Source organism: Eurosta solidaginis, chromosome 4, assembly GCF_040869045.1.
Source record: "Eurosta solidaginis isolate ZX-2024a chromosome 4, ASM4086904v1, whole genome shotgun sequence".
NCBI lineage: Eukaryota > Metazoa > Arthropoda > Insecta > Diptera > Tephritidae > Eurosta > Eurosta solidaginis.
The window spans coordinates 6,907,597-6,932,242 of NC_090322.1; the positions used below are offsets into that span (position 1 = coordinate 6,907,597).

Sequence of the window (24,646 nt, forward strand, 5' to 3'; positions counted from 1 at the left end):
GTGGGTCGAGGCCATGCAAAAGTTTACCGAAGCTGCGGAACTCATTGATGCTGAGAGTCGTATGAAGAAAACGATGTGGGGTCAGTTTTGGTCATCACATCAACGCTTCTTCAAGTATCTTTGCATTGCGGCGAAAGTAAATCATGCGGTGCAAGTAGCGCGTGAAGCTATAAAGTACGGCAAATGTGTCGTTATTGGCTTACAATCGACTGGCGAAGCACGCACACTTGAACAACTGGAGAGAGATGATGGAGAACTGACTGATTTCGTATCCACCGCTAAGTAAGCATCTGCACTTCTAGATAATTTAAAGGCTTATTGCGTGGTGAGAGAATAACTCCAACGAAAGCTTAAATATCTAAAGCTTTACCAAATGTATTTCAGAAAAGCGCAAATGTATTTTTGGGCGTTTCTGAAAAACATTTGTCCTTGTCGTTAGAAAAGGTTTGGATGTGAGATGTGAATTGTTTAGTTTGAACTTGTTCTGCAAACAAAGACATTGCAGAAGTGTGAAAGTGGTAAATACAAAATGTTTCAACCATACTCTTTCCACCTTCAGGGGCGTTTTTCAATCATTAGTCGAGAAGCACTTTCCCGCACCCGATCGTAATCGCATCAACCGCATACTCGGTCTGGGTGGTTATACAGAAGACAGAAAATCATCACTGCAGAGCATAATTGAGGGGGTAACTGCAAAACGCGAGGCCAATATCAAAGATGAACCCTGCTCCTCCTCAAGCACAACGGGTGGTGGTAAGCGTAAGCTCTCACGTCAAGATGCACGTACAAAGAAAGTAAGAAAAAATTCTTGGAATGATTCCGACGACGATTCACATAATGAATCAGCGGATAGTGATTTTAAAAAGTCCAACTCCGAATCTGAAGAATCGGATGCGAATGCACAATCTGACAGCGGCGGCGAATCCTCCGACTTCAATCCATTCTTCAGCGGTTCGGATAGTGATAATGATCCGTGGGTAGCGCGCTCAAAGAAAAAGGAAAAGAAGAAAAAGGAGACAAATGAGGCAGATGCCGCTAGCAATAACAATAATGTTAGTGTGGCTAATGCAGCTGCAGTAAATGGTTCTAATTCAGGTGTCAGTGTCGTAACAGCATCTAAGCGCAAAGGTTTGTCTAAATTCAATTTTGCTGTCTGCTTTTGTGAGTTATCTTTTTCAATTAACTCTCTTTAGGCCCAATTAGCACACAAGATCGCATACAAGATTTGCTGCAGAAGAAGCAGGAATTGAAGGGCACCGTTACACAAGTCGGTGTCAATGGTATTAAACTTAATTATGGTCCACCGCCTAAAGATGCTATAGAGCGCGCCTGCAGCATGAAGGAAGAATTGCTGCGTAAAATTGAAAGACTTGGTGAGCGCCTACCACCGAATACACTCGATCAGCTAATAGATGAGCTAGGCGGTCCGGAGAATGTTGCCGAGATGACGGGCCGTAAAGGACGCGTTGTACAATCGGATGATGGTTCAATACAGTATGAGTCGCGTTCTGAGCAAGATGCACCTCTAGAAACGCTCAACATCACCGAAAAGCAACGTTTTATGAATGGCGAAAAAGATGTAGCCATTATTTCGGAGGCGGCATCTAGTGGCATTTCATTGCAGAGTGATCGACGCGTGCGCAATCAACGCCGACGCGTACACATTACATTGGAGTTACCATGGTCTGCCGATCGCGCTATACAACAATTCGGACGCACACATCGTTCCAATCAAGTAAATGCGCCCGAATATATATTTCTTATATCTGATTTGGCCGGTGAACGGCGTTTCGCTTCGACAGTGGCAAAGCGTTTGGAATCGCTTGGTGCGCTTACACATGGCGATCGACGCGCTACGGAAACGCGTGACTTGTCACAATTTAATATTGACAACAAATATGGACGCACTGCATTGGAGACTGTGATGAAAACAATTATGGGCTATGAGTCACCGTTGGTGCCGCCACCCAATGACTACAAGGGCGAATTCTTCAAAGATATTGCTGGCGCTTTGGTGGGCGTAGGCATCATAGTGAACAGTGAAACAAATCCTGGTGTGTTAAGTTTAGACAAAGAGTACAATAATATTTCGAAATTCTTAAACCGCATACTTGGTATGCCTGTGGAGTTGCAGAATAGGCTATTCAAATATTTCACTGACACGCTAGCAGCTATTATTAATCAGGCGAAGCGTGGTGGACGCTTTGATTTGGGCATTTTAGGTGAGTTTGCTTGTGTAGATTTAACGAAGCTTAATTTTTTTAAATTTACAATTGTTTTTTGCTGTTTAGATTTGGGCGCCGCTGGCGAAAATGTGACACGCATCAAACTCGTACGTTTTATACGCAAACACGCCACCGGCAAAGCGCCCACTGAGCTACATACGGTACGTGTTGAACGCGGCATGATCTGGCAGGAAGCAATTGACAAGTGAGTAGCAGTAACGTATACCAGCCAACGCAGCAACGTCCATGGCGACAATACTGCAAAGGATACTAATCATCAAACTCAAATTTCTACTACACGAAAAGCCTATTAATTGTGGTTAAATTTTACAGGTATGCCGATTCTATAAGCGAATTTGAGGGTTTCTATGTATCACATCATGTACGCAATGGTAAGCGCACCGCTATTTTGGCTGTGGAAATTGAGGTATCACCAACACCACAACAACAACAATCGAATAGCCAGAAAAAGGATAAGGGGCGTAATAAGAAGGATCTGATGTATCAGATATATCGGCCCAATACAGGTTTGCAAGTACGTCATGAAACATTAGCTGAGCTAGAGAAGAAGTACAAGAAAGTGGCTAGTGAGGAGGCAGAACCGCATTGGATACAACAGTATGATGCGTCGGTGAATACGTGTTCACATGCGTATTGGAATGGCAATTGTCGTAATGTTAATTTGGGCAATGAGTGTGAGGTGAGTGGCAGAAACGAAATTAAATTGCAGGAGTGCGACAGGTGTGAACCATTTTGTGGACAAATTTTAGAAGGCTACATTTTCTTTGCAACTTATGTTTTATCTTTCCAAATCTACTTCTACATCCAAATCAGTACTTACGCAGGAGTCTAGAACAGTATTAAAAGTCTTAAGGCAGTATTAACTGTAACCGATTCGTTTTGGCATATACATTTTCTTCGTTTGTCATAGGCCCCCGAGGAGAAACTTTAGTTTTGATTGTATTCGTTTTTTTTTTTTCTATTGCGCTAAAGCTAATTAAAATATCTCTAATGATTTTTGAACAGCAACTATAGAGTTAACTTGGAAGTTCTTAAAATAGTCCCTACATTGGCCATTTCTGGATCCGAATCGCGTCTTACGATCCGTGATCGAAATCAATTTTTTTAATTCAAATTGCTCTAAAGTGCTGAATCGAATTAGTGACATATTTGAGCTAGGAATAATGCGTACACATCAAATCGGCAATTGACGTATCATTTTTATAAATAGTTGTACGGTATTGTAATTGTATTTGTTAATTTTCAGGTTGGGCTACGTCAACGTTTGTATTACGTACTCGCTGGTTCGGTGCTCTCCGTTTGGACGCGCGTCGAACAAGTTTTGGCTGTGCGTAATGCCAACAACAAAATGCAAGTGATACGCATGAAAACTACAGAAGGTGAAAAAATTGTTGGTACGCTTATACCTAAATCATGTCACGACTTGCTGTTGCAAGATCTCAAATCCGATGCAGAACGTGTTGAGGAAATCGATTTTTAAGTTAGTCGTAAAAAGGAACTTTAGTAAGTGAATTTTCACGAATTCACAAGAAACAGAAACACAGTCAAGCAAAGCGCAAAAATGGTTATTTATCGAAAGAAAGAAGCAACAAACTTTTTTGAAACAAAAACAAAAACTGAAGTTATAATTTTTTTTTCTATTATACAAACTTATAGGTTTTCGTTTCCTTTAGCATTAGAGCATAGTATTTAGTTTATAATTGTTAGTTGTATGAAGTTATGTACAATGTACATGCAAACGTGCCACAATCACAATTGTTTGATTGACGGACGTATTATAATATTCGGGTAAGTTAGGGGCGCCAATTGACGCTGAAATCGGACTTGAAACTTGATGTTTATTTAGGTGTCCGCATCAGATTTTTTTTTTGTTCAAAGCTTGATTCGAACATTCAACCAAGAATTGCTGCCAAATCCGATTGTAATATTAATTGGTACCTATAGCTAGCGCGTTTATATCTTACTGTAAATGTTATTTTAAATTAATGTAAAACTTAGCAATGTATTAAATGCAAAAAGAAAAACTTATACTTAAAAAAAATCGGTTAAAGCCAGCGTTAAACTGTGCATATCTAATTTTGAAAAGTCACAACGAGAACTACGCTTAAAATGGCTTGCATTCATAAGCGATAATGTCTATTCATTGCATATACTTTGCAATTGTCTTACGCGTTGTACAATGTTTATGGTGCACCTATTTAGGCTTTAATCTCTTTATTACACAATATAATTGTAATATTATTTTTATTATATATTATCTACTTGTAATTATAATGACATGTTACTAAATATGTATTCCCTATGTTTAACCGCAAATTCATTTCTTCATTTTACTGCCTCGCTGAAATGAGTTTGCATACGTCTAGTTTTTGAAGTTTGAAAACGCTTATTACAACAATGGACTTTGTTTTCTTAATATGTATGTATTAAATATATATTTTTTTTTATTTAAAACAAAAAAAATTAAAATAACTTAAAATAAAAAATGACTTAAAAATAGTAATATAAACAAATAAATACAAAGAGCAATATGAGCATAAACTGTTGTTGTTGTTGTAGCGATAAGGTTGCTCCCCGAAAGCTTTGGGGAGTGTTATCGATGTGATGGTCCTTTGCCGGATACAGACCCGGTTCGCTCCGGTACCACAGGACCTTCAGGCCATTCCCTCCCTCCCCACCCCCAAGTTCCATGAGGAGCTTAGGGTCGCCAGAGCCTCGTCTGTTAGTGAAACAGGATTTGCCGCGGATAGGGGAGGTTGACAATTGGATTTGGAGAAGATATATTGCGCTGGCAACATGAAGGGTTGCGCTACACAGCCCCTTGAATCTGGTATTTTAGTCGCCTCTTACGACGGGCATACCTACCGAGGGTATATTCTGATCCCCTAACCCGCTGGGCAATGAGCATAAACTGCTTCGGTTTTATTTGAAATTTATATAGCCTTGTTTTTGTTTTATACCTAAAAACACTTCCCGAATATTTATGAGTGTGCTGCGGATTCAAGCATTCCCAACCGGTACCCTTCGGCACCAGGCCGCCTGCCACAGAGCGATATTATTACATCTAGAGCCGTTGTATATGTATTTTGTGGTATGAGAGCAGGCTTCAAACTGTAAATCCTGGTAAAGGAAAAAGTTTCGACTTTTCATCTTGTACCATTGTGTTTTTGTTGTTACAGTGAAGACGTGGTAGAAGTACACACAATTCACATCCCTGGGAAGCCTTTATCTAGTCTGAAACTTACCCAAAAACTGTAGGTTATTTTGAATCGGCTGCACTGCATGATAAGAGCAAATGAATAGTTGTAGAGATGCGGTAGACTTTTTCACATTTGGAACAGGAAGGCTCGTTGAAGCCAGCCAAAATTGCCTGGGCGGTAGGAAGCAATTACGAAAGGAAGAAGTTCTAATGAATCGTTCAATCCATGGTATAAATATTACAATGTAAAGCCGGTGAGAACCGAAATGACGGTTAAAAAAATTTTAAAATTCTCACTGCTCACATTTTTATTTTTTTATTTTGGTGTTGTTTTCATAACAAAAATATAACAAACTGTAATATATTTGGTAATTCTATACGACAGCATGACACTCTTAATACACGTCCAAAAATATCAAGAGGGGTATCAAAAGACGCCTTTTGGATTCAGGATCTCGAATCCGAAAGCGGAGGTAAACAATTTTGGGTATGTCAAGAGATATTTGCAAAAGAAATTTCGAACATTTTCATGTGCTTGTAATTTTGAAGATTTTGTTGTGCCCAAAAAAAAATTGTGAACATAAGTGTTTTCCGCGGATATAGTTTTGGTCTCCAAACCGGTGTTGAACCCACCCAATGTATTTTTTTTATAAGCGCGGCCAAAGGCCGCCAATGCAAAAAGGTGTTCCACGCAAAAATACTATGAATCCCACCCTCGGTTCCGGAGCGCTCCGGGGTCATTTTCGGTTTTCCGTTAATATCTTTTGAACGATTTAAAATTTTTATTTTCCGCCTTCTGCTTATCGTTTTCGAGGTCAATACGAGTCTTTTGACCCCTCTCTCGGTATTTTTGGACGCGTATTACCGATGTCATGCTGTCGTATAGAACTACCATACATTTTTGCGTTCTAACAATTATATTATATTTTATCCAAAACCGAATTTTTTATTGGTGGAAATAACCAGAAAATAAGAAATCTCATTCCAGAATTTTCAATTCAAGAATTGTATTGTGTTTTCCCGCAAAATGAAGAATCAGGCCACGATCCTTTTCTGAGGAATTTTCCTCAACAAATTGTTTAGAAATGTATCAGCGTCTGCGCGACGAGAAGAAAAGCCCGACTTACCGGCAAGGTGTACGGAAAAGATAAATATCTACTAATAACAATTTGGTGTATATATCTGTGGAGATTAAGGTCTAGCTTTCCATCCAATTCGAAGGCTACTTATCGTGTATTCGTTTTTCTACGAACTGTTTCATCTAAATACATGTTTTGTGCCGACCCAAAAATGTATCTGCTAATTCGAACGAACTTTTGGTGCCAAGGTAATGCCGAGGGACAATCAATACCATTTATACAAATTTTCTTAAATATTTTTGATGGATAGGCCAACACACTAGGTCTTCACCAAGGCGGCAGACTTTGACCGTTCATCCGGTAAATGCTGCCTCCACGGACTATCATACTCCAACTGGACGATGATGTTTAGCTAATCTGCGAAGAGCTACAGCGTTTTTGCTGACGTGGGCAAATTATGGGAAGATTTCCACTGGGTTCGGAGAAGCAGGTGGGGGAAGACTTTGATCTCTCTTGGTGCCCCCTGTTGGCGTCAGTTATCACGAAACAGGGTTAGTTGGAGTGACTTGTTACGCAACGGCCAGCATCCCCTAAACGGTTAAGCGCCAATTAAAAAAATGTATCTTCCAACCGCGAGGAAAAGCACCAAAACAAACCAAAGAATATCTCCAAGATCATTTTTTTCCGCAGTTGCGAGGACACTTGAGAATTGTGATCTCTTATAAAGTGAAGTTTCAGCATATTTAAGGGTTAAAGACGTATCAACCAAGTGAAGAAGGATGAATGAAAAATCAATAGGGGTGGTCTCCAACATTCGTTCTTCTTTCCCTTTGCAAAAATAGCACGTGTTGAGGCATCCATTATATTGGTAACTCATTTTTTTGCCATATACATAAAACCCGATTTCAAAACTTCGAAATATTTTTTCACTTATTTCAAGAGCATTTTATTTTCTTTTGTATTAAAAAAAAATGAAAATGTCAAACCAACAATTTTTTTTTTTTGTTTACTTTGGTTTGGCATTTCCACAAAGTTTAAGATAGTGATTTTAAAATTTTTTTTAAAAATTAAAAAAACCGTTATGGCCGCCATGAAGAGTAAATTGTTTTACCTGGTAATATTTATACTATGGTTCAATCGGCTTATTAATAACATTTTTTTCAAACTAAACTAAAGTTCATATTGATAAAAAAACTGAGTGATTAATATTTAATACTATTTGTTTGTCTGTCTGATAATGGGTGCATCTAATTTTGTCCATCACATCGAAAAATCTACCCGGCCGCGTTTTGTAAAGGAATCGCTTTGTTCGCTCAAATTGGAACTTTTTGTTGAATACATTGTTTTATTCGATAAAGTGCTTAGTGTTGGAGTTTTTGGACGTTGACCATCAATATTATACATGTTGTAAGTTGGTAATCCTGATAATTGAGTGTGGATTGAATTATCCTCATAACTGTCATAATTTTTCTGTTTTGTATATGCCAAATACTTTTTCAGTTTCTCAACTCGTCTAGTTTCTTCATCCAGCTTTTCAGTTAAGTCTTCTTCGATTCGCATCAAACCATTGAGTTTTTTCTTCGCTTCTTCAATTTGGCGTGGCACGGTATTTACCCAGTAGTTGCTGTATAAAGAATCTTGCTCTACTTGAAATTTGAGTATTTTCTGAAAGCGACGAAATAATTTCTCTGGAGGCTCAAAATACTCCGCCATTGATTTGGGCATATTTTCGTCAATCGGCCTGGCTATAAAGTGCGCCTTGCATATGCGGCATCGCCCATTGGGTAAACACAACTGGCAAAATATGTGACCACATTTAGAAAGGTAATATTTATTTGGATTTGTTGTACTTTTTGGTGAAAAACATTTGTTACAACAAACTAAAAACATTTTGGTGACTCGTTAAAATATTTAAATGTATTTATTAGAATCAAACTGAAAAGTAACTGTAAACAGCTATCCACCACAGGAAATTAACAGCTGAATTCAGTAAGCCGTCTCTAGGCACTATTAGAGACTATTTGGGGTGAAAATCACTTTTGAGACAATTTGCCATTCTGTAAGTTGTCTCGCGTCTCCAGCCTCACAAAAGCAATCACTAATTTGTAGGCTGGGCCGAGGCAGATCACAAACATGAAAATTTCAGAAAAAGTATGAAAATTATTTGCGAAAAACGCTTTAAATATGTTGTTTTATTCCTCAAATTAAAATAAGCATAGAAAAAATTAAAAAACAGAAAATACTTAAAAAAAAAAATCGAACTCTATGTGGCGCCGCTGACATTCGAACACACACACTTTGGGATTTTCTATACAAAATTGTGAACGGCGTCTTCGCAAGCTCAGCCACAATACCATCCGACGTTATGTTGACAAATTGCAACGCTATATTATTTATTCAATGTATGAGTAAATTGTCTTTTTGGTGAATTTCGTTGATATGGTGAATTATTTTTGTGACTTCCGTTTACTGAATACCGAAATCATCTCAAGTCACAAAAATTGTATCTAAAGGAAAATCTCAAATTTAGAGACTAGAGATGAGACTGAATTACAGAATTCAGCCGTAAGACACATTCGTTGAAAATTAATGCAAAACCAAGTTCACCACTAGTGCTGCCAGACATCTGAATTTAATCATGAGAAATTTGTATAGGAAATTGTATAATTTAGACTTATAGCATATCTCCACTTAGAGCTTTGTTCAAGATTAAGCATCTGAAAGGATTTTATCATACAGGAATTCTTTCAATTACAATAGGTATAAAGCTATGATTAGTTCCACAAATTTCAGAACATTGCCCAAAAAATAATCCAGGACGATTAAATCAAACTAAATAAATAAATAAATGTAAGGCGCGATAACCTCCAAAGAGATCTAAGGCCGAGCTTCTCTTCCAGTTTGCGTCGTGCTCCTCTTGATTTTCCCTACAAATTAGCCGGACAGGACCTACATGTTTTATGCCGACTCCGAACGGCATCTGCAAGGCAGATGAGTTTTCATTTAGAGCTTTTCATGGCAGAAATACACCCGGAGCGCTTGCCAAACACTGCCGAGGGGCGACCCCGCTTAAAAAAATTTTCTTCTAATTGAAAAACCTTATTTAAATTTTAATGTTGTTTTGCCCGGGGTGCGAGGCGGAGCACGCTACCATCACACTAATTTTATAATCAAATCAAATCAAACTAATTTTATAATTAATCGTCCTGGATTATTTTTTGGGCAATGAAATTTCCCACTTAGAGCTTTATTGAAGATTAAGCATCTGAAAGGATTTTATATACAAAATTAAATCTCTAACGAAGAAGATTTAAGTTAAATCTTCAATCATTTGTTCAAGCACTACAATATTTCTGGTATGGTAACCAACAATTCATATCGCACACTAACTACAAAAGAGTCATAACATAAAATTTATCAAAATCGGTTTTTTTACATAAAGCAATTCACAGTACACATCTCCAACTGCCCCTTAAAATTTGTTGTCATTATTTTCTTCTTTAACTGGAAAATTACCGTTATGCCAGTTCTGGTGTTGATTGCATCGCTTGCGCTGTATCAATGAGTACTATTTTTAGTTGTGTCAATGTACCTAAGAACAAGCATAAAGCGTAATTTTAAATTCTGACTATCTTGTTGCAAAAAAGTTTTAACTTTGTTGTGTATTAATTAAAATTGTGTCCTTTTATACGTAAATAGTAAGTAAATTTGCTTGTATTATTGTGAAATGTGCCTTTTTTGACGAAATAATGGTCATATATAATTGTCATAAATAGTCATAATTCAAAATTCCTATATATTTTGTCCGTAAACAAATAATTACAACAAAATTTCGTCAATTCATTTTATAATGAAGATCTCCTTTGTAAAACGGATTTCAGTATAACATTACAGACGTTTTCACATAAACCATTTTTCTTCTCTCTTAAACATTTACATTTTCAAGTTGTGACTCTTTTGTAGCTAGTGTGCGATATGTCATGTAATTTGTTGAAAGGAAAATATTTCATGTATAACAGCTTTTTTTTCAAGATTTTCAAGTTTGGATTTTTAGTTTATCAAAATATAATATTTGGATATATCCTTGCTTTGTAAAACATGTGAAAATGTACGTGTTTGATTTAATTATATTTTGAAATCCTATTATATATTACTCTTTATTAGCGGGGAATGAGCACTTGTCGCATGTCTTCCAGACCGATTCCCACCCAAAAATACGGCATTTCACTGGGTACATCTGCGTCGGCCTTCTTTCATAAAGCACTCAGAATCAACCACGAGCTGATATCGTTAACGCTTCTGTCGATGTGATACAAACGTTTGCATTAAGGCTTCAATCTCGCCAGTGCATGTTTTTGTGAATCGATGGTAGATTATAAGGCAATTGGTGATTAAACGTTATAAAATTTGGTCATTTAGAACATTCAATAGGAATTAAGGACTTTAATATATACCTGGGCAGTTGCGCCGCAATTATTGCTTTTGCTAATACCTCACCTCGTTCACAATCTTCACGAATATATTTGGATACAAGTCGTCTGATATTATTGGTAATGGTAACGCATGCTCTTTGGCCTGAGAGGGCTTATTGAGATCGATAAGAAGTAAAAATCTCCATTCCACCATAGACTAATACCAGTGCTAGAAAGGCCTACATCTATTTCGTTTTCGAGCACCAATGCAGTAAGGTTTTCTGCGCAAAAAATGTTATGGATCCCATTGGTTTATGTTTTCGTGGATATCTTTAGATAGAAGTATAATTTTTTCCGCTCTCGGTTTATTGATACCGAGGTTAAGACGCTTTTTTTTGACACTTTTGAATCCTTATTAGCAGTTGACCCTTGTTCTTATTCTTCTATTACCCCGTTGAAATTTCAGCTTACCCATGTCAATAATGGGCCGTCTCAGAAAGTGACACTTTCCGTTAGAAAAAGGAGTAAACTCGAAACCAAGAAGTAGACCACTTTTCTGACATCGATAGACGCAATAAACATCGATAATTAATAGAGGCCATCACTGTTTGTGCTGATCAGCTGTTCGCCAAAAACAAAAGGCATTTTCACCGTTTTTTTCACGTAAGAGTGCAAATAAAATTAAAAATGAATCTTGTGCAAAAATTAAAATATAATTTTATACGAAATTCAATTGAATATGGTAAAAACACACCGACATTTTTTGGACAACTACAAAATGGATTAACACAAGCGGCAGCTACACCCGCTGGCGACAAAACCAACAAAAACGATGGCACAGCGGGTGATGCAAAAGAACGCACAACACACTTTGGATTCCAAACTGTGAAAGAAAGTGAAAAAGATCAAAAAGGTAAGTGGAACTAGTAAATTTCTTTATTTATATATCCGACTACAAATTATACAATCGTACAAACCAAAAATATGCCAACACTTATACCAAACTTATGACCAAAAACCGATTATAACCGTCAACAAGGCGCGCCAGTCGCTTTTTCTACGCTACGCTAACTGCCGCCAAATTGGTAAAACGAAGGGAATTTAAATCGTTCTCCACCTGGTCCATCCAGGTCGCCTTCTTACTCTGCTTCCGTAGGCGGGTTTGCGATAAAAATACCTTCTAAGTCGGAGCATGATCCTTCAATGTATAACTCAAATATTTAAATTAGTAGTAATCAGAAGTTTAAAAAGATGTATGTACATATATGAATTCTTATAAGTATGCGGGGTAAGGGAGCTACCATGAGGATCTCAAAAGCAGCTCACAGAAAGTGCTCATGCAGGAGTTGTTTGCCCAGTAGGGGTCACATGTGAATTTATTAATTTGACAACTATTGAACAGTAATAGTATATACATCTTTTTTTTATGCAGACTCAATTTTAATATATAATTTATAGAAGTCATTATAAAATCACAATTTTACAAACCAGTTCCCAATCGTTGGTACTTTACATATTTGAAGGTTCGAACACGTTATAATGGTTATGCGTTCTTTGCTTCATCTCAAATTGCAGTTAAAGGTATTTATATATTAATACCAAGAAAAGACTCATATCTCTCGATCTGTCTCCTAAGAGGCGACTAAAATACCCAAATGATTCAAATTGTTTAGTGCAACCCTTTATAGAGGAGGCCAGCACCATTTATAGCCTCTGCAATAAATTGCCAACCCATGGCGAGTCCTGTTTCTTTAGCACGTGGGGCTCTGACGACCCCAAGTATCTCGTGTAACTAGGGGCAGGGTGCGGGATGCCCTAGAAGGTTCAATGTGGTCCTATTACACCGTTCTCGCTATGGACGGGCGTGTACCTTACTGGTACTTGTTATCAGAACAAGGCAGTCGGTTCTATGTACCGGAGCGACTCGGGATTTTTCCCGACCAAGGACTGTCATTTCAGTGTGACCCCATTTAATTTGTTTCGTCCCTCCCACAAATTGTCATCCTCCCAGCAGCTCCTTGCGGCAGGACTGCTACATATTCTCTTACTCCGGGAAGGTATCGAACCCAATCCGGGTCCGTCTCCTGACCCCGGTCATGAGAAATGGTTTTGCTGCATTTGCTAGAAAAGAATCTTTTTAGGACGGTCATACTCTGTTCAGTGTGTCTCGTGCAAGGGATGGTTGCATCGGACAGGTTGTTCTGGGCTTGATCCCAAAACCCGACGTCCACGTAACTTTTATAAATCTTTTGTGGCTCCTTGCTGCTCACGCCCAAGGACGTCCCGTAGTCTACGCCTAAGCGTATCCCCACTACCTTCCAGCATCTTCGCTGCTCAGCAAGCCACAACAAGTGCCCGCTGCTGCTCGCGCCCCACGGCGCCAACAACTCAAACAGCTGATACCACTCATAACTACTACCTTTGTAGAAGAGCTGGTAGCAATGCTGAGCATCAGCCCCTGCCCCCGTCTTCTTCTCCCCCCCTCTTTTCTGGCAGCAATCGTGCAGGTCAGGGAAACAGACTCTTAGTCCCTGCCTCCGTTTGCACCGTCTGCCAGCACAGAATATATATGTTTGCGACATCCGCTCAATGCAGCTCCTGCCTTGTGTGGTGCCACTTTCCTAGATGTTCTGGTCTCCGCGACGGCAACCCCCCGACGGGTTTCATCGCGCCATGTTGCCAGGTCGCAAACCCAAATCATCCGGGTACCCCAATGCTTGTCCAAGGGCGCCCAGTCCCAAGGCCACAACAGCAATTGCGTCCTGGCCTTCCACAACCTAGGCGTAGTCACCCCTCACTTACCCCTAGAGTGGCGGCGTCACCCCTCATGCACTTCAGAATTCTGCAGTTCACCTGTAATGGACTAACTGGGAAGATTACGGAGATAGTCGATTTCATGAAGCGGCACAACATCCGCATTGCTGCGATTCAAGAGACTAAACTCACAGCAAGATCTGCATTGCAGACCTGCTCTGGTTATAATGTTCACAGGAAAGACCGCGAGAGCGGAAATGGAGGCGGCCTCGCGTTTATTATACACCACTCTGTGCAATATCATATATTTGATCCCGCAGTGACAATGTCTTAGAACGTCAAGGCCTATCTGTCCGGTCAGGCGATGCAAATCTAGAAATCATCAACATCTACATCCCTCCTGTCACCTGTTGCCCCAGTGGATACCGCCCTAATATCGAGGCCTTACTCACTGGCAACAATCGCATTATCTTAGGCGATTTCAATGCCCATCACGACCTATGGCATTCAAACTTGCGGGCGGACAGTAGGGGTGAGATGTTGGCGGATCAAATGGACGAAACGACGTTCTGCACAATAAACGGAGACGCCCCCACACGTATGGTAGGGAACTGTCATAGCTCGCCAGATATCTCAATCGTGAGCGCAGAACTCGTAAACTGCGTCAACTGGCAGCCGATGGTAACATTGGCATCCGACCACCTGCCCATACTTATTTCGTTCGAGCGTACTGCCGACTTCATCGTCACCGAAAAACGCACTTTCATAAACTTCAAAAAAGGAAAGTGGGAAGAATATAAATCTGCAACAGACAGCAGCTTTGCTGCCCTCCCTATCCCGACTGATGCCCGCCAAGGGGAGATGCCTTCCGTAAGGTCATTGAATGGTCTCATGGAACTTGGGGGTGGGGAGGGAGGGATGGCCTGAAGGTTCAATGTGGCCATATAAATCGTTCCCGAGATGGTCGGGCCAGCACCTTAATGGTGCTGTGTTACCGGAGCGTATCGGATCTGTATCCGACAAAGGACCATCACATCGATAACACTCCCCAAAGCCTTCGGGGAGTAACCTAATCGCTACAACAACAACAACAACAGAGAGCCAATAGACACGCACATAAACACAAACTCAGCGCGTCACCAATTACCATCACCGCTAGAGAGGTTGAGGACGCCATTGGTCGCGCTAAACCATCCAAAGCAGTGGGCCCAGACGGCATAGCCATGCCGATGCTTAAAAACCTAGGGAAAGAGGGTTTCAAATACTTAGCGCATGTCTTCAACCTGTCTCTTTCCACCTTTGTCATACCCGAGAAATGGAAAATGGCCAAGGCGGTCCCGCTACTAAAGCCTGGGAAACCAGCTAACGTAGGTGAGTCATATCGTCCGATATCTCTCCTATCGCCAGTGGCAAAGACGCTTGAAGCCATTTTGCTCCCTTATTTCCAAGCACATTTGCAGCTAGCCCCTCATCAGCATGGCTTCAGATAACTCCATAGCACTACCTCCGCGCTAAATGTCATTAGCACCCAGATAAATTGCGGTTTGAATCAATATCCCCACCATAGAACAGTACTCGTAGCGTTAGACCTATCAAAAGCTTTTGATACGGTCAACCATGGCTCGTTACTGCAAGACCTGGAAGGGTCCACCCTTCCCCCATGTCTTAAAAGGTGGACCGCAAATTATCTGGGTGGTCGGCAGGCATCGGTGCAATTCAGAAACGAAACATCAAAACAAAGGAGAATTAAAAAAGGGGTGCCACAGGGTGGTGTCCTATCCCCGCTTTTGTTTAATTTCTACATATCTAAGCTACCTTCACCACCGGAAGGAGTCACAATCGTTTCCTACGCCGATGACTGCACAATAATGGCCACAGGCCCAGGCCCAAAGATCGATGAGCTATGCAATAAAATAAACGGCTATCTCCCTGATCTCTCCAGTTTTTTCGCCTCGCGAAACCTGGCATTGTCACCGACTAAATCTTCCGCGACCTTATTTACAACATGGACGCCCCAAATGTCGACCATATTGAACATCCACGTCGATGGCAGTCGGTAGCGTACGACTGTCCTACACCCCAAAATCTTGGGTGTGACGTTTGATCAGGATCTACATTTTGGTGCGCACGCAACCGCAATTGTTCCAAGAATTCAGAGCCGTAATAAAATCCTCAAATCCCTTGCTGGCAGTACCTGGGGAAAAGATAAAGAAACGCTCTTGACCACATACAAAGCAATTAGCCAGCCGATTACGTGCTACGCGTCACCCATATGGTCGCCAAGCCTAAAAACCACCCACTGGAAGAAACTACAGGCCTGCCAAAATACTGCTCTCAGAATCGCCACGGGCTGTCTTCTTATGTCCCCAGAACACCATCTGCATAATGAGGCGAGAATACTCCCCATCAGGGAGAGAAATGAGATGCTGACCAAACATTTTCTGTTGAATACCCAGAAACCTGGGCATCCCAACAGACATCTGATTGACGAACCAGCACCGCCTAGGGGCCTAAGGAGTCATCTCCGTAAGCATTTTGAGGAAATACGGCACCTGAGAACCCAGCCGTATGAAGCGGAAAAACACAAGCAGGTCCTTGGTGAACTCCATAGACAGGCGTCGGACCTTTATGTCGGGAATTGCCCGGTGAATCCAGTACTTGAAGAAAAATATCCAGAACTCGCAGAAGAGGAACGCATACTCCCCAGGGAAACGCGTGTCACTCTTGCTCAACTTCGTTCTGGATACTGTAACAGGTTAAACTCTTACCTATCCAGAATCAACCCCGACATACAAAATGTATGCCCTGCTTGCAATGTGTCCCCACATGACACCAACCATCTCTTTAATTGTAATGTGGAACAACGCCTCTAACACCCCTTTCCTTATGGTCCACCCCTGTTGAAACGGCAAGTTTCCTTGGACTCCCGTTAGAGGATATTGATGACAATTTGTGATCGGTCGCGCCTATTAGGTGGGGCGAGCATTGCTACAACAACAACAACAACAACAACAACATCAGAACAATCGGATCTATATCTGCCAAAGGACCATCAACATCGATACCACTCCTCGAAACCTTCATAGAGTGTCTTTATGGCTACAACAGCAACAACAACATCTAGTCAAATCAGATCCGGCTGATGAAATGCTCTACTCATTCGTAAGCGGATAAGCATAACAAGTTTGGCATCAGCGAATATCAGCGACTTGCAACGCTTCAAAACATTTGGAAGGTTACTAATGAACAACACTGGACAAAGGTGGCGGCTTGGAAAACCAGAAGTTGAATTAAGACCAAAAACTATTAAATATAGCTGTTTATTTTCTTTCCTTAAAATAAGAAGAAACCTAAGAGAGAAACGATGGAGAAAAGCCTAAGCTATCAAGTTTGAATAAGAGGACGAAACGGGAAATGTCTTACTAAAATCAGTGTAAATGATGTATAGAACGGTTGTAAACTCAAGTTGGATACCGTTGACTGCGCATGATCTACTTCCACTTTCCACGCTAGAGGTCGATATAAATATTGAGCCAAGATTTCAGCACAACTGACGGAATTCGACTCGGTCCGCTAGAGTAAGAATTTTTCAGATTTTCCAGATGCGTTAGAAGAACATCAGTGCAAATATATGGTACTGTCTGTGAATTCAATGAACACAATCTGTATAGATAATCCGAAGCTGGGGAGTCAGAGGTATTTGAACAATAAGATTTGAAGAAATCCACAGACATGTTAGCAATTTCGAAGTTATCTTTAGAAATCTGAAGGAAACTCTTTCTTTTCGAATCAACGAAACTGTAAAACGACTTTGGGTTATAAAAAATTGGGTTCTTAGTCCTATTAATATAGTTCTTATAACAGCTTCTGTTATTATACTTGTGTTAGTGTTATACTTGTGACGTACAATTAAGTAAGCGGCATGGAAAGTCATTGTTCCAGATTGTTTGTATTGCCTGAACAAACGCGTCTTTAGTTTTTTATGCGTTTCATTTCTTAAGTGCTTCAAGCAGATGACTGCATGAACCCTCTTTTCGAATCAACGAAACTGTAAAACGACTTTGGGTTATAAAAAATTGGGTTCTTAGTCCTATTAATATAGTTCTTATAACAGCTTCTGTTATTATACTTGTGTTAGTGTTATACTTGTGACGTACAATTAAGTAAGCGGCGTGGAAAGTCATTGTTCCAGATTGTTTGTATTGCTTGAACAAACGCGTCTTTAGTTTTTTATGCGTTTCATTTCTTAAGTGCTTCAAGCAGATGACTGCATGAAACCGATTTGTTATATTTCCATTGCAGTACACAAAGTATTCGAAGATGTGGCCAGCTCCTATGACTTAATGAACGATGCTATGTCAATTGGCATACATCGCATATGGAAAGATATATTTATGGACCGATTGGGTCCAGTGCATGGTATACGGCTCTTGGATATGGCCGGCGGCACAGGTGATATTGCTTTTCGTTATATACGATATCTTGCCGCACAGCAAAATCCGTTGGGACGCGAAAGTCATGTCACCATTTCAGATATAAATCAGCATATGTTGGACGTAGGGAAGGAGCGTGCGAAACGAATACCGCTAACTGAAGAGAACTTGCCTAATCTGAAAATAAATTGGCAACAAGCCGATGCAGAGCAATTACCATTTGCGGATGCCAGTTACACAGCATATACAATAGCGTTTGGTATACGCAATTGTACGCATATTGATAAGGTAGGAAAACTTTGCGCTTGCTGTTTTAGTATTGCATTTAATAATTGTATATCGGCTTCTTTTTTAAAGGTATTGCATGAGGCATATCGCGTTTTACAACCAGGTGGCCGTTTTATGTGCTTGGAGTTCAGTCATTTAACTAATGACACACTTCAATGGCTATACGACCAATACTCGTTTCAAGTCATACCACCAATGGGTCAAATTTTGGCTGGTCAGTGGCAGCCTTATCAATATTTGGTGGAGAGTATACGACAATTTCCAAAGCAAGATCAGTTCAAACAAATGATTGAGGATGCTGGGTTCGAGATGGTACATTATGAAAATTTAACATTTGGTGTTGTTAGCATACATTCAGGTTTTAAGTTGTAAACTTTTAGTGATAGGTAGTTCATAAGCTGGCAGTGATATTGCGTACATCATTTATAATCGGGATATACATTTTCGAACTCGTTTTTTCACTACCCCTAGTATGGCAGATTAAATTGTTGTGTTAACAGTGCTTCGCCACTTTTGTCATCAAAGTTCTCCATGTGTTCCTCCAACGTCGTAAACAGAATGGTCGTGGATTTTCCTGGTTCAGTTCGTAATTTATGTGGGTCTTTATGATGTTAGCGCGGTGGTAGTGCTATCTATTTTGCGGAAGCCATGTTGATGGGTGACGAGGATACGATTCGGGATGAAATAAGGGAGCAGCACGATTTCCAATGTCTTCGCTACTAGCCAAAGAAGTGGTATCGGTCGATATAAAACACCTTCGCTAGCTGGTCCTCCAGGCTTTATTCCACTATTATCCTTGCCATTTTCCAATGTTCAGGAATGACAAATAACTTCAACGAAAGGTTGAAAACATGCATCAGATAGCTTACTCCCTTAGCACCAAGGTTTTTAAGCTTTGGCATGGATATTCCGTCTGGGCCTATTGATTGCGAGTGCTTGGTCTATTTAATTGCTTCTTCAACCTCTGCGGGGGTGATGGTAATGGGTGACACGTCGTGTTTGTCTTTATGTGCACGTCTGTTTGCACGGCGTTGGGCCTTGTCTACGGAAGGATGCATTACAAATTGCTGTCAAAAAGCGCTTCCTCATTCGAGTCCGACAGAGTTTTATCGTCAAAGGCGATGAATATTTTATCATTGTATTTTGTCGGGTTAGACAAGGATTTGTCGGATGACCACGGTTTACCGACACCCGCAGAGAGGTTACAGTTCTTTAGGTGCTCTTCCTATTAGCCTCGTTTGTGTTCATTTACCGGCCGCATAATCCATAGCGACGGTTACGTTTGATTGCGGTTTAAATCAAAACCCCCACCATAGAACAGTACTCGTAGCGCTAGACCTATTAAAAGCTTTTGATACCGTCAACCATGGCTCGGTACTGCAAGCCTTGGAAGGGTCTACCCTTCCCCATGTCTTAAAATGTGGACCGCAAATTATCTGGGTGGTCGGCAGGCATCGGTGCAATTTAGAAACGAAACATCAAAACCAAGAAGAATTAAACAAGGGGTGCCACAGGGTGGTGTCCTATCCCCACTTTTGTTTAATATCTACATATCTAAGCTACCTTCACCACCGGAAGGAGTCACAATCGTTTTCTACGCCGATGACTGCACAATAATGGTCACAGGCCCAGGCCCACAGATCGATGAGTTATGCAATAAAATAAACGGCTACCTCCCTGATCTCTCCAGTTTTCTCGCCTCGCGAAACCTGGCATTATCACCGACTAAATCTTCCGCGACCTTATTTACAACATGGACGTCCCAAATGTCGACCATTTTGAACATCCACATCGATGGCACTACGCTACCGACTGTCCTACACCCCAAAATCTTGGGTGTGACGTTTGATCAGGATCTACATTTTGGTGAGCACGCAGCCGCAATTGTTCCGAGAATTCAGAGCCATAACAAAATCCTCAAATCCCTCGCTGGCAGTACCTGGGGAAAAGATAAAGAAACGCTCATGACTACATACAAAGCAATTAGCCAGCCGATTACGTGCTGCGCGTCACCGATATGGTCGCCAAGCCTAAAAATTACCCACTGGAAGAAGCTACAGGCCTGCCAAAATACTGCTCTCAGAATTGCCACGGGCTGTCTTCTTGTGTCCCCAGAACACCATCTGCATAATGAGGCGAGAATACTCCCCATCATGGAGAGAAATGAGATGCTGACCAAACAGTTCCTGTTGAATACCCAGAAACCTGAGCATCCCAACAGACATCTGATTGATGAACCAGCACCGCCTAGGGGCTTAAGGAGTCATCTCCGTAAGCATTTTGAGGAAATACGGCACCTGAGAACCCAGCCGTATGAAGCAAAAAAACACAAGCAAGTCCTTGGTGAACTCCACAAACAGGCGTCGAACCTTTATGCCGGGAACTGCCCGGTGAATCCAGTACTCAAAGAAAAGTATCCAAAACTCGCGGAAGAGGAACGCATACTCCCCAGGGAAACGCGTGTCACTCTTGCTCAACTTCGTTCTGGAAACTGTAACAGGTTAAACTCTTACCTATCCAGAATCAACCCCGACATACAAAATGTATGCCCCGCTTGCAATGTGTCCCCAAATGACACCAACCATCTCTTTAATTGTAATGTGGAACCAACGCCTCTAACACCCGTTTCCTTATGGTCCACCCCTGTTGAAACAGCAAGTTTCCTTGGACTCCCGTTAGAGGATATTGATGACAATTTGTGATCGGTCGCAGCTGTTAGGTGGGGCGAAGCACTGCTACAACAACAACAACGGTTACGTTTGCTCAGGATCTACATTTTAGTGAGGACGCAACCGCAATTGTTCCGAAAATCCAGAGCCGTAATAAAATCCTCAACTCCCTTGCTGGCAGTACTTTGGGAAAAGACAAAGAAACGCTCATTACCACATACAAAGCAATTGGCCAGCCGATTGCGTGCTACGCGTCCCGTATATGGTCGCCAAGCCTAAAAATTACCCACTGGAAGCAGCTACAGTCCTGCCAAAATACTGCTCTCAGAATCGCCACGGGCTGTCTTCTTATATACCCAGAACACCATCTACATAATGAGGTGAGAATACTCCCCATCAGGGAGAGAAATGAGATGCTAACCAAACAGTTCCTGTTGAATACCCAGAAACCTGGGCATCCCAACAGACATCTGATTGATGAGCCAATACCGCCTAGGGACTTAAGGAGTCGTCTCCGTAAGCATTTTGAGGAAATACGGTACCTGAGAACTCAGCCGTATTAAGCAAAAAACACAAGCAGGTCCTTGGTGAACTCCACAAACAGGCGTCGGACCTTTATGCAAGGAATTGCCCGGTGAATCCAGTACTCAAAGAACAGTATCCAAAACTTGCGGAAGAGGAACGCATACTCCCTAGGGAAACGCGAGTCACTCTAGCTCAACTTCGTTCTGGATACTGTAACAGGTTAAACTCTTACCTATCCAGAATCAACCCCGACATACAAAATGTATGCCCCGCTTGCGATGTGTCCCCACATGACACCAACCATCTCTTTAATTGTAATGTGGAACCAACGCCTCTAACACCCCTTTCCTTATGGTCCACCCCTGTTGAAACAACAAGTTTCCTTGGACTCCCGTTAGAGGATATTGATGACAATTTGTGATCGGTCGCAGCTGTTAGGTGGGGCGAAGCACTGCTACAACAACAACAACATTGTTAATATGAGGGTCTCTAGGGTCGATAATTTTTTTTTTTTTTTTCAAAAAAACAACAAGTTTCAACAATAAATTGAGATTGAGCATTTTAGAACTGCAGCCAAGCTGGGCAGATTTTCCAGTAAACCCTCGCTATGTTTTTTAGCGAATAACTAATAAGCTGATTTATTTCGCCACATGAGGTACGTTAACTCACCAGTAGTATTCTTTTTGGTGACACTTGGGAGTATCGAAAAAATCTCGGTGAAAATTTCTAATTCGATTATATGAAGCGTAAGAAAAAGTTATTCCAGCTCTTGAAACATTTAAATACAAACATAATTTATATTAATATTATTTTATTATGTTTGAAATTAGTAAAAGCCGAATAACGAAATAAATGATGTTTTGTGAAAAAAAGTGTACGACGTTGAACATGTAACCGAATCCAACATAGTTTGCAGTTGCTGCGTCTTGTTACTGTTGTATCAGTACTTCAATAGGTGGAACCACTCACAATTGTCATCTGGATTTGCATATGACACTGCTGATGTTATACCAAGTTTCAAATTTACATTAAAACGCAGTCAGTCAGCGATAAAAAACTATGAAATCATGCCTAGCCTCAATGAGCTCAGAGCTGGCAAAGCATTCACTTTTCGATTGGTGTCAGATATTACCATACCATTATTCATATCCGTCCTATTAATCTTACACCAGCAGCACTCTGCAATATATATTTGGATTGTTCAAACAAGGGTGTGGTCCAGGTGCAAGAACGAGCCGAATTCATATTCGCCAAATTCTTCAAATATTTGGTTACTCTTTGCTGCTACAACAAAAACAACGGAATCACACCAAGATAGGTGCGACTTCTTTGCTCAAACTTTCCCACGTACTTGTTTTATACAAAGGAAAAGAGTAAAAAAAAATTATAGAGATAAACTAGGTATGCATTTTAAATTGTCAATGCTATTTAAAAGCACACAATTAAACTATAAAAAGCGTTATTTAATCCAGCAAGCGTTGGCATTCGTTTTCTGATAACAATTTTGCAATTTTGAAATGTCAAACATTTTTAATAAAACCATTATTTGTCAAGAGTGGTTTGAAACTGTTTGAAACTATTCGAAATCACGGCACGTATACTAATAGGTTATATGAGCTCAAATTCCTGTGCATAAAATTATAAAATTTCATAAAAATGTATTTGATACATACATATTTTTTCATTGAGACATCATCTGGTTTGGTTTTTTGTAGTTTTGATAAGTAAACAACTGTAAAAAAAAGGCATATGCAATGTAAAGTATGAATGTAGCAATATCTGGCAATTTTCTATGAAACTAACTACTTCTATTAGTCACACGTTATGCATGATCTTTACAAATCCCTAGTCGAATTTATAAAATGTTATTTCCAAATTGTTAACAATCAAAGGTCTGGTGCATGCCCATGTAAATTTGCTTTACTTATATTGTAGTATGTAAATATGTATCCCAAAAAGCTTAGACTTCTTGTAGTGGCATATCAAATAAACTGAAATTTTTTATGCGTAACTAAATGTTGTTTTTTTTTGGAACCCTATCGTAATAATGTCTCTGAATTGTATGGCCATTAGCCTTGTTTAAATGTAAATAGTAGCAAATATAAAAAAAAATAAATGTAAGGCGCGATAACCTCCGAAGAGATCTAAGGCCGAGCTTCTCTTCCAATTTGCGTCGTGCTCCTCTTGATTTTCCCTACAAATTGGCCGGACGGGACCTACATGATTAAATTTTATGCCGACTCCGAACGGCATCTGCAAGGCAGATGAGTTTTCACTGAGAGCTTTTCATGGCAGAAATACACCCGGAGCGCTTGCCAAACACTGCCGAGGGGCGACCCCGCTTAGAAAAATTTTCTAGTAGCAAATATACCAAGCAAAAAAAAAAAGAAGAAAATTGCGCGCAAAAAAATGATTTTTTCGAGTAAGTATACAAAGACAATTAGTTAATGCAAAAGTTATATAATTGCTGCGCATACTTTATATGAATGCCTCAATATTGTATGCGCCTTTTTATGTATTAGAAGGCGATAACATTTTTTAACTGCTGGAGTTGCCAGATTTTGAAGAAACGTATGCAACTACTGCTATGAAATACTTTCTATTGTTTAAGTATTATTTTGCTTTGCACTAACCAATCAGTTAAACGGTCTTATTTTTTACCAGGCTAAAAATATGACTGCATAAATAAGCTTATAGCTAAATCAGAAGTGGAATAAAAATGTTGGTATGGTCTGTTAAAAGCAATGAAAATGCGACCCAGAATCTTTTTCTGTTGTTGTAGCGATAAAGACACTTCCCGAAGGTTTTTGGAAACTGTTTTCGATGTTGATGGTCCTTTGCCTTATATGGATCCGGTAAGTTCCAGTAACAAGCACCATTAAGGTTCAGGTTCGACCATCTTGGGAGAGGTTTAATATGACCACATTAACCCTTCTAGGCCATCCTGCCCCTCCTAGTTCCACGAGGAAGTTGGGTCGCCAAAACCTTGTCTGCTAAAGAGCTGAGGTTGACAATTGGGTTGGAGAAGCTATAAATTCCGC

At 40.4% G+C, this 24,646-nt stretch overlaps 4 protein-coding genes across 4 annotated transcripts in view; 3 read left to right on the forward strand and 1 right to left on the reverse strand.

The window, feature by feature from the left end:
- sno (strawberry notch) overlaps positions 1 to 4,787 on the forward strand; it is a 69,776-nt gene extending 64,989 nt beyond the window's left edge. Inside the window, exons 10-15 of the mRNA XM_067779890.1 lie at positions 2 to 282; positions 560 to 1,128; positions 1,194 to 2,222; positions 2,292 to 2,430; positions 2,559 to 2,925; positions 3,493 to 4,787. Coding sequence (XP_067635991.1) covers positions 2 to 282; positions 560 to 1,128; positions 1,194 to 2,222; positions 2,292 to 2,430; positions 2,559 to 2,925; positions 3,493 to 3,726 — 2,619 coding nt within the window. The 3' untranslated portion in view covers positions 3,727 to 4,787. The remainder of the gene's footprint in view (position 1; positions 283 to 559; positions 1,129 to 1,193; positions 2,223 to 2,291; positions 2,431 to 2,558; positions 2,926 to 3,492) is intronic.
- A 2,769-nt stretch (positions 4,788 to 7,556) lies between these two features.
- LOC137247585 (RING finger protein nenya-like) lies at positions 7,557 to 9,000 on the reverse strand. The gene has a single exon (XM_067778568.1). The coding sequence runs from the start codon at positions 8,412 to 8,414 to the stop codon at positions 7,785 to 7,787; it is 630 nt and encodes a 209-aa protein (XP_067634669.1). The 5' UTR covers positions 8,415 to 9,000; the 3' UTR covers positions 7,557 to 7,784.
- A 2,544-nt stretch (positions 9,001 to 11,544) lies between these two features.
- Coq5 (ubiquinone biosynthesis protein COQ3, mitochondrial) lies at positions 11,545 to 23,591 on the forward strand. The gene is made up of 3 exons (XM_067779898.1): positions 11,545 to 11,849; positions 17,993 to 18,411; positions 18,481 to 23,591. Exons 1-3 carry the CDS (start codon positions 11,624 to 11,626, stop codon positions 18,781 to 18,783), a joined length of 948 nt encoding a protein of 315 aa, XP_067635999.1. The 5' UTR covers positions 11,545 to 11,623; the 3' UTR covers positions 18,784 to 23,591.
- Positions 11,712 to 24,646, forward strand: part of Lgr4 (Leucine-rich repeat-containing G protein-coupled receptor 4) — a 162,449-nt gene continuing 149,514 nt past the window's right edge. The window contains exon 1 of the mRNA XM_067779896.1: positions 11,712 to 11,849. The gene's annotated coding sequence lies outside the window, so the exon portion shown is untranslated. The remainder of the gene's footprint in view (positions 11,850 to 24,646) is intronic.